The sequence below is a fragment of the Megalops cyprinoides genome, chromosome 7 (genome assembly GCF_013368585.1).
Source record: "Megalops cyprinoides isolate fMegCyp1 chromosome 7, fMegCyp1.pri, whole genome shotgun sequence".
NCBI classification, from domain to species: domain Eukaryota; kingdom Metazoa; phylum Chordata; class Actinopteri; order Elopiformes; family Megalopidae; genus Megalops; species Megalops cyprinoides.
In genome coordinates, this window is record NC_050589.1 from 10,698,273 (window position 1) to 10,707,846 (window position 9,574).

Sequence of the window (9,574 nt, forward strand, 5' to 3'; positions counted from 1 at the left end):
ACCTGGGTCAACTATTACACTCAAGTCTTTTTCAGATTTCACTCTCTTTAACTTAGTATATCCCCTAAAATAATGCTGCCTTATATTGTCATCGCTCATATGTAAACCTTAACATTTGCCATTGTTAAATTTAATTTGCCAGGTATTTACTCAATTCTGGATTTTATTGTAATCTTGAATCTTGAATTATTTTAGTATCTTCCAAGCTCTTTACTAGTTTGCTAGTAATGTCCTTATCAGGGTCAATTATGTAAGTAGGGACAAGCAGAGGTACCAGCACTGATCCTGGTGGCATTCCATTTCCCTCAGGGTCCTGTTCAGATGTGGTCTGCCAAATAGCTTACTTAATACTTTATATTCTGTGCTGAAGCCAGTGTTGAATCCACTTTGAGACAACTGTAATTCCTCCTGTTTCCAGTTTTGTAAGAAGCCACCGGTGTAGTACTTTATGAAGTGGATTTTTCGAAAATCCAGATGATATCATATGCTTGATTTCAGTCACTTTTTTTTAGTTTCCCCGGTGAGGCTGAGGAGATTTATTAAGAAAAGTCCTTGCAAAAACAGATTTCACTATTCCTTTTGATGCTGTTTTTATTACAGGAATAATTCTAACTTATTCCCTAATGATGGATTACAAAATCTTACATAAGATGCAAGTTGAACTAACTGGCCTGTACTTTCCTTGATCAGCACAATCCCCTTTTTTACATAATGGTATTAAACTACCTCGTTTCCAGTCATCTGAAAATTCTCAACTTCCAAGAGATCGCATAAAGACTTTTTGCTTTAGTGGTTTATAAATAACTTCCCCTAGGTGGTTAGGTACTCCTGGGTATGTACCACAATGGCCTCCTGACTCATTACTCTCAGGTGTTTGTCATTTCTCTAGAACTTTACCATCCTTTGTTTCCATATCATCAGATACTTCTTTGGTGTCGGATGTAACCGTACAGGGATGTTTGTAATCTCTTCCCTGGCGAGGCTCTCAAAAAAAAAAGTAACTGCTGCATTTCTGTTGTTATAAAACAAAACCTTTGCCCCATTTCAACACAGCCACCCTCAAAGTTTTCCCTTCCGTCTGGCACAGAGAGCCTACGTGTGATAATCTGCAATAATAAACTTCCAGGCACTCAGGGCACCAGGCGTAGAGATAGGCCTGGGGAAGGGGGACCTGTTGGGTACGGGGCAAGGGGGAATTGCAGGATCGGAAAAGCAAATTTGAATACTGGGGAGGCAGAGGGGCTGTGTGCAAGTGGTTATTGATGTCACATGCGGGGCCTGCAGGTGAACTTAGGTCAGTCGATAATTACCTTTTAAAAGTGTGATGTTAGGGGAAAAAATATATATTCCAAAACCAGCTTTAACGCTGCATACTTTATTCTACTAGTCTTGTGTGTCCTAGCATTTTTTTTTTCATAGTAGCAAATGCATTAAGTGGAAAAGCTAAAATGAAAGGTTTACAGAAACCACTCCGACGCAGTGAAAACACTACGAAATGAAATTTGTCAAATATAGCACTGTGTGGTAGGAAAGTGTGGAGCTATCAGTGAGAATGGGGTTTGTGTGTGTAGGCCTGATAAGCCTGTGCGTATGAGGGTGACGGAAGCTGTTTACTTGCAGCAGCGTAATGTTCCATTTTCCCCACATTATTGTGGCAGCCGGAGGATCATGAGATGAGTGAGATGGTTTATGCTCATCTTTTCAGGCTGGTCCATGTCCACCATGGCATGAACAGGGAATGTGAGTGAATTCACACTGTTTATTTCAGATATTTTTATCACCACATGTAATTTGCGTGTGCATGCTTACCATAAAGTTATTTGACTATGATTTTTTTTTATGTGCATAGCAGCAGTTGCCACTGAGCTTGTTGTAGGATTTCCTTTCTGTAGTCAGATTATACCAACCCCATAAGAACTACAGATCTACTTCAGTGCATGGCAAAGGTCAGTGAAGAAGACAGCTGGAATGCGTTTGTGATTTTTTACTATAAAATATAGATATTTATTACTATGTACAAGCAACCACATTGTGGAACAACCATATGATTTGTCATTGATTAAAAAAAGAGTCCTCATTAAAAAAAAAAAAAAAAAAACCATTTCATTCTACCAGACTGGTTCAGTCCCAAGCAAACAGGCACAGTTCACAGAAAACTGGTCCTGCAGGCTTTGTTAGGGTGAGAGGATGCGTCCCCTCGATGGCTCAACGGGGCTGCGACTCAAACTTGACTTTGAGTAACGCATCAGCACAGTCAGCTTCCTGCCTCGCCCCTGGGGAGGGGCTGGGCCCGGATTATGGTCATCTGTCAAGCTTGAGTCAGAGCACCATGATCTCCACTATTTGGCCCCCCGGACCCCCCGAGCTGGTCGCCGGTGCGGCCTCGATTTGCTAATGTCATTATGTCTTCAGTTCACGTCAGAGGCTCGCGGGGCGGGATCCTTAACCCCCTCGCTCTGACGTCGGATTGTCCCGGGAGCTGGCCCGCCCGCTCCGGAGGTGAGGGCGGGGTTCACAGTTTGAAGGGGTAGTCCTGCAGGTAGTGCTGTAGAGGGCGGGGCAGGGGTAGCTGGGCCGGACAGGAAGTGAGGCGGTTGATGGCGAGCCGGGCGAGGTGCTGCAGGGACGGGCATGCCTGGCGCCGGTGCAGAGGCCGCACCAGCTTCAGCAGCAGTGCGCTCTCCGAGGGCAGGGGCTGCTCCTCCTTGCGCCCGGGCTTGCCCTGGCTGGACCCGATGTAGTGCTGCACGAGACTGGGCACGTCTGGGAATGCCAGCAGGCGGGGTCTGGCCAGGGAGCTGGAGTCCAGCCGGAAACGGCCGTGGCTGTACTCTATTCGCACATTGGTAGGGCCACGCCCCGTTTTCACAGACAGGGTCAGCATGTAGAGGGGGTGGCTGCTGTCCCGAACCAGGAAGGTCCCCTCCTGTGCCTCCTGAAGGACCGCCTGTGCCTCCCCAGCTGTTATCGCACCCCAGTACCATCCTGCGGGGGACACACAAAGACACCCTCTGGTTAACGGGAGGATGTTCAACGAAACGGAGACTGCCATTCTGGGAGCAAACCAGGGAAATGCCATTCTTTCGGTGTTGCGTTACAACGTTGGAGACAATGTCCCTTTGAGATGCCAGAATTTTCAGGTTCACGATGACTTGGCTGGAACACACCCACATTTGTAGGTGGCAGTTATCGACTCATTTTGATCGAAGAATGACGTTGACAGAAGAGTGCTAGCAGTTCTGTGGTAAGGTCTAAAGCAGCGTTTCCCAAACCTCTCCTGGAGGACCCCTTGTCCTGCATGTTTTAGATCTCTCCCTGCTCCTACACAGGCGATTCAAATGAGCAATTCGTTATGAACTCCTGAAGCTGCTTAATAACAAACTGATCATATAAATCAGCTGTGTTGGAGCAAGGAGAGATCTAAAACATGCAGGACAAGGGGTCCTGCAGGAGACGTTTGGGAAATGCAGGTCTAAAGAAATACCAAGGAAAGTCTAGTGCAGGGAAAAAATGTTTTGATACATTTGCATAGAAGTCTACCTTAACTGTACTCTAAGCTAAATTTAACCATACTAAGTCTTCAAACACCATGAATTCATGATGGCCGCAACTGAACAGAATATAAGTTAACTAAATGAGACTTGAGAAGATCAGAGATGCTAGAATCAAGTTAATGCTAAGCTAATTTCATATGACCTTTACTGGTGAACAAGTCCTGTATTCATAAAAATCATTGGCTTAACTCTTTAGATTGCTTAAATCTTGAAATTCATTCACAATTAAAAGTTGCACATATAAGTGTATTTGTAGGCTACATGAGTTACTTAAAATGAGAAGTGGGACTGTCATGAAAATCAGAGTGCACAATATCCTGTTCTCTTGTATGTTTAGTGCTAGAGATATCTCTCCACAATTCACTGTCAGCTACTGTCAGCTAACCTGCAATTTGCAGTCACATTGAAAGGAATATCGATTGTTAGTATCACTATTATTGCTATCACGATTGTTAGTATAGTGAAACGAGCTGTGTACATTAATGCCCTGAAAAACTGATGACAAAGCAAATGGCAAATATATTTAGCTATGAATATTATAAAATGAACCCACAGCAGCATAATGGCATACTGGTGAAGTCATGCGGCATCATTATTTTAGTTTGGTCTTATTTTCTGTCATTAATGATGTGAGTAACTGAATCTTGTGGAGACATTTCAGTGGACAAAAACAGAATTTGCTGCTGTTTATAATGTGAAGCACTGATTCTCTTCAAACCTACATTCTTCTGAGCATGCTCTCAATTCATTCAGGATCCACCTCATCTCACCCAACTTCCTCTCATTACATGAGCAATCTTGGGATCTAAAAGGCTTTACGAATGACTTCATGACTGATCCCTACACTCAGGCACTCATTATTATTCTAAGAATTTAACTCCCTTAAATACTGTTTCTACTCTGATTCTTTTCATAGAATACCAGCCTTGATTTCCTTATTTGCTTTCTAAGAGAAATCTGGATTTGGTCACAGAGGTGTTAAGGTGCCTGTAATGTAGGGCAGGGTGTTACTGATGACACCCTGAAATGCAGCAATGTCGTAAGCACACATCTCTACACTTTAGCCACTGCGTGTGTCACTGCAGAACATGTTTTCTCTGTTATACCAGGTTTTATTAAAGCATCTATTAACCATGCAGTGGTTAAGCTACATTTGTAAATATCCACTCTACTACACAATGGTGTTTGGTATGACTAAGGAATCTCACCTGTAACTACTTAGTTTTGGTATATGTGTATTTCTGAAAGAAATTACATATTTGTTGATAACTGGATATTTATATTCACTTGTTTCTAAGTTCTGATTAGCTAGTTGATGGCATGTCAATGACAATAAGCCATGGAATTCAATATGCAGCAAATTCAACAGAAAACTGGTGAAAAGGTGTATGTGGTCAAATTTTCAGCTTTCACCTCTGTGCTGTTCATAGCAGAAACCTGTCTCAGGGGTGAGCTCGGAGGGTCTCCAATACAAACGGCAAGATTACTGTTTTTGCAGTTTATTGCATCTCTCTCCCCCCCTCCACTGTGACACCCTGTACAGGTGCAGAAGTGCGCATTGTGAGAGCGCTTGTCATACCTGACATGTCGAGGTAGCGAAAGGTCTGGGCGATAGAGCGCAGGTCCTCTGTGGGGTCCCACAGTTGGGGGGGATTGTGCAGGCACCGCGGGGGTGCGGACGGGGAGAATCCGAGGTGCGAGTCAGGCCGCATGCTCAGCGGGACCGCCTCATTGGCCGAAACAGGCAAAAGAGCCCTGGGGCTGGAGACAGGAAGGAACAGTCGGTCACCATGGAGATGGCACACGAGGGAGTTGCCATGACACCTGGACAGAGTGGGTGCCACACAAATGCACCCAAACTCAAGACCCACAAACACCCTGACAGTCTTGTCGTTTTGGCTTGAGACAACTCAGTAACACACCAGTAAACACTCTTTATGTCTTTACCATTTTGTGTGTATGGGAGTGTGTACTGAATGAGGAGAATTTGCCAGTCAAGCCACTCATTAGTGTGTGCTGACATGTCTGTCCTTTGAACTGTGAGAATAAACTGCAGTGATTATTGTAGTGAACGTGACTTCTGGCTCTAGGGATGGTCTGCTCACCATCCCAGGTTTAGGTTGCATGTCTTTGCACTTGCTAATTACTTGTTGTCTAAACCAATGCAGCCACATCAGTTTAGAGATAAAACCTCTAAGACTGTCCACATGACAGATCAGTAGGGCCCTTGTGCCTTCCAGACCACTGGCTCTTACTTGTCATTTTCTGGTGATAACTTTACTTATGTGCCAAAACGAATGAAACTTTGATCCAACTTTTGATCTATTGACATTCCTGTGTCGAATTTGATACGGTTAATTAACAGGACAACATTTATCTTTAATACTATCCCTGGTCTATGTCCAGCAAGCATTATCATCATTAGAGGACAGGAGCATTAAAATACACATTAGAGAATAATGTGAGGCAAAAGCTATCTATAAGGACAAGCTTGGTAGATCTAAAATGTAAAGCTTGTCGCCAATTTAAGTAATTGGTCCTTGTCATTTTACGGTGGAACATTCAGAGAATGTCTAATACAGACAGATATAAATGTCAATGCTTTGTGGGGGCTTGTTTGAGGACGCGCTGCAAACTCTTTTGCAAGCGGCTGGGCCACCCACGGCTCTATATTCACAATCATTGCTACAAATGCAGTTTACAGGAAGGGTTTACTCATTGTGAGAGACCGCTGAGGAAAACAAGCACAAATATCCGCACACTTTTTTTTTCCACAGAACGTTTGTGTCAAATGACGGTTTTTGGTTTGAAATTTCTGTAGTATTGAGACTTGGAGTTTCCCCAGTTCAGGCGAAATATATTTTAACTAAGAGATCAGTTGCAAGTTTGTGGTCACGGAACCCAACTGTCGTCGTACTAACCATTTCCCATTTTTAAAAATATTCTATATCCGATGTCGAAATAAGGTGCTCCTTTTGAAAGATAAAATAATAATATAGGCCTATGTAATACACTCCTTATGTTGCTTAACAATGTTGCGCGCTATTTTACGCCAACTGATTTCACAATTTCCAGAAAGAAACACTTAACACCCCCTTTCCACAAGAGTACAAATATCGTGGAATTAAGGGAAATAAATCATTTTTCTAGACAAGTTAAATCAAGAGATCTATACACCTCCTTGGTAAAATGTTGAACCAGTGGCACAGTGCAGAATAATGCGCAACAAAACTGTATTACAATATAGTGGCTTTTGATCGTGACATTTCTGCCAGGCGTTTTGAACTACGCTATAAATATCCATTCTTAATGGTGGACACTTAAATAATGCCGAATCTCACTCAAAACTGATACACATCGCTCATTTAGGCTGTGATTGGAACGGTCACGGTTACAAATCTATGCATTTACTCAAGCTCAGTACAAGTCGAAAACGTCAGAAAATTGAAGGGCGCGCTACTGCTGAAGCAGAACTACCCAGAAACAAATTCTCCCTGGAATAAGGGAGCGGACATTTAAGTGACCTGCCTGCCATAGGGCGAGAACAATGAGCCAACCTTCAAGCAATTTGAGCTATAACAACGTACAACAATAATAACAATAATTTAATTTACATACATATATACGTGTACTACACAAAGGCATCCTATTTCAGTAATAATTATTCGTCGTTTTTATAACAATTATTCACAGCCAGAAAACTGTTTATAGGTGTATATTGTTTATAGGTCACGCTGTCTAAACAATAAATTCAACTTACCCTTGTATGCACAGGATCATGACAGGTAAAAGTTTCGAAGCCTTCCGACTGTATTCGCAACCCCAGACGCTTGTAAGAAATAAAGAAATATATCACAGATGCCTATCTATACCTAATTAAATAATTCCATGTCATGCGCTGAACGCCAGAGAAGGTTTACAAGATTTCTTTGGCAGTGGCTATAGAGTAATTCTTTTTAACAATTATTTAGTCGTTACACGAATATACCAAATGAAATGTCTTCGAAAATATATCCGCAGCGATAAAAGGGCAGTCGACTGCTTAAATTGTATCGGGTGAATATGAGGTAGTCAATCCAGCACGATTGTATAAAAGCGACCTAGCTTTAAACAGTCACTAAATGACTCCCCTATAAAGGAAAACGCAAAGTATTATAGATCAGCTAGACGCAGAGCAGTGTCTTTGAAGTGGTGAAGGAAATATGTTTTACAGTATTTGCGAAAACAGAGCTCGAGAAAAAACGCTCAGTGGGTTTGGCTTTACGAGTTCACAGAAGTTCCAGGAATTGTGTTCTGGGAATCGCTTTGCATTTCAGCGCCTCTGACGACATCAACTCGAGCCGCAGCTGCCCACTTAGCACGAGTTCACAGAACTACGATCGTCGTAACGCATGTGATTAAAAACAGCGTTCACAGTGTGCGTTTGTTTTAAAGTGCAAATTTCAAGCCTTAGCAGCATAACCTATGTATACTAGAAATGTATTAGCGATGAGAAGCGCGCTCGCTTCCCCCAACCGGCTGACGGCGCAGGTAGGAGCTGGGTTCACAGGAAACGGTGCCGACGGGTTTCCAAGTACTTTCCAGGAAAGATGAAGCAGCGACACATCGCGGCTGGCCTATCTGCTCAGTGTCCTTCCCTACCGCTCCGCCCTTGCTATTCTGAGAACGAGCTGTAACGTTATGGGTCCCGGGAGTACTACATGACCGCACATCGAGGTCTCTGCCAAAATCAAATAAAATAGAAATGAAAAACAACAAGGGCAGCTTACAAAAAGCTAAAGTTGTGTTTTTCGAAGGTATACTTTTTACCGATGACGATTGTTAGTGTTCTACAGGAAATGTTGTGAACTTGCAATTGAGACTGCGACATCGGCGGAGTTACGGGCTGGTTTGACGCGCTGTCGCAGGGATCTTTATCATTTTAATAGCCAGTTGTTTTGTGTATAGTTTCAAAATGAAACGTCTTGTTATTGATATTCTTTGTTGAAAAATTCTCGATTCGCCTGTGTTCAAAACATGCAGTAAATGTTATCTTGATTGTTTGAAATGTGGACCGAAGACAAACATAAAGCGGATGTTGAGACGCTAAGAGCCAGTGACAAAAAAACCTCTGTCAGTCGGCGTGATCCATCAAAGAAAAACACGACTGTAGCAACAACAACAACAACAACAACAATAATAATAATAATAATAATAATAATAATAATAATAATAATAATAATAAAATGCAAAAATAAAATTGTTGTTTTGTTTTGTTTTCTTTTTTTCTTTCTAAACGTAGACATGTCAACAAGTGACCTCTGGTGGGTATTGACCAATGAGCATTCTGGATCACAGCGCAGTCCAAACCACAAGCATTACGCTTGGTGTAGTCATACGTGCACCTCATCTGGTTGTATCGTGACTGTGTCTCTCTCTTTCTCTCACACACACGGACTTTGATGAACAAATACATTTAGCTCTTCATCGTCTGAAACACGAACTATGCAACATATTTAAAATTTGAAACCAAAATAATTTGGAAATAACATGTTTAGCTTGAAATCAGCATGTCCAAAAGCTGGTCTTTTTAGCACAGACTGAGATGGTTCTAATACATACTTACCCAATGTCTGACACCATGGTGTTGTCCTGACTGTGTCCATATGAAGAGGGACTCATTCGTCTCTCCACTCCACATACTCTCAACATGCAGTTTGATTCACATTGTGACAGTGTTGTGGGGTACAGTAACACTGTACACGTCTCACATATCAAAGTTTGCCGACAAAAGATAGCTGTGATTGGTACACCCTGTGCCCATGCCAGCAGTTGTAAGAGATTTTGGGGCGGATCTGTGGGTTGGTCTAGGAGGCATCTGATCGGTTACCACTCTGGTAGCACAGAAACTGCCATGTGACGCCAAAGACATCAAACCAAGCTGTGCCACCACTCAAGAAGGGTGGGAGTTGCTTGGCAACAGCGGGATGTTGTGGAAGGGAGTGCGGCAATGGAATGCAAAATTGTCCAGTTGAACATGG

At 42.7% G+C, this 9,574-nt stretch overlaps 1 protein-coding gene across 2 annotated transcripts; it reads right to left on the bottom strand.

The window, feature by feature from the left end:
- Positions 1-2,076: 2,076 nt before the first annotated feature.
- Positions 2,077-9,270, bottom strand: cish (cytokine inducible SH2-containing protein). 2 transcript variants are annotated; one of them, XM_036533332.1, is made up of 3 exons: positions 9,160-9,270; positions 5,134-5,315; positions 2,077-2,985 (listed from the first exon to the last, which is right to left on the bottom strand). In XM_036533332.1, exons 1-3 carry the CDS (start codon positions 9,243-9,245, stop codon positions 2,513-2,515), a joined length of 741 nt encoding a protein of 246 aa, XP_036389225.1. In that variant the 5' UTR covers positions 9,246-9,270; the 3' UTR covers positions 2,077-2,512. The 2 variants fall into 2 exon arrangements, with proteins under 2 accessions (XP_036389225.1, XP_036389226.1); XM_036533333.1 differs by lacking the exon at positions 9,160-9,270 and adding an exon at positions 7,315-8,014.
- Between the last annotated feature and the right edge of the window lie 304 nt (positions 9,271-9,574).

What these genes read in the sequence shown, in the direction of transcription:
- cish (XM_036533332.1), bottom strand. Translation starts at nt 9,245, where the DNA reads ATGTTGAGAGTATGTGGAGTGGAGAGACGAATGAGTCCCTCTTCATAT. An exon ending in ACCATGGTGTCAGACATTGG is followed by an intron (nt 5,316 to 9,159) that starts GTAAGTATGTAT and finishes TCCTGTCTCCAG; the next exon opens with CCCCAGGGCTCTTTTGCCTG. An exon ending in TCGCTACCTCGACATGTCAG is followed by an intron (nt 2,986 to 5,133) that starts GTATGACAAGCG and finishes TGTCCCCCGCAG; the next exon opens with GATGGTACTGGGGTGCGATA.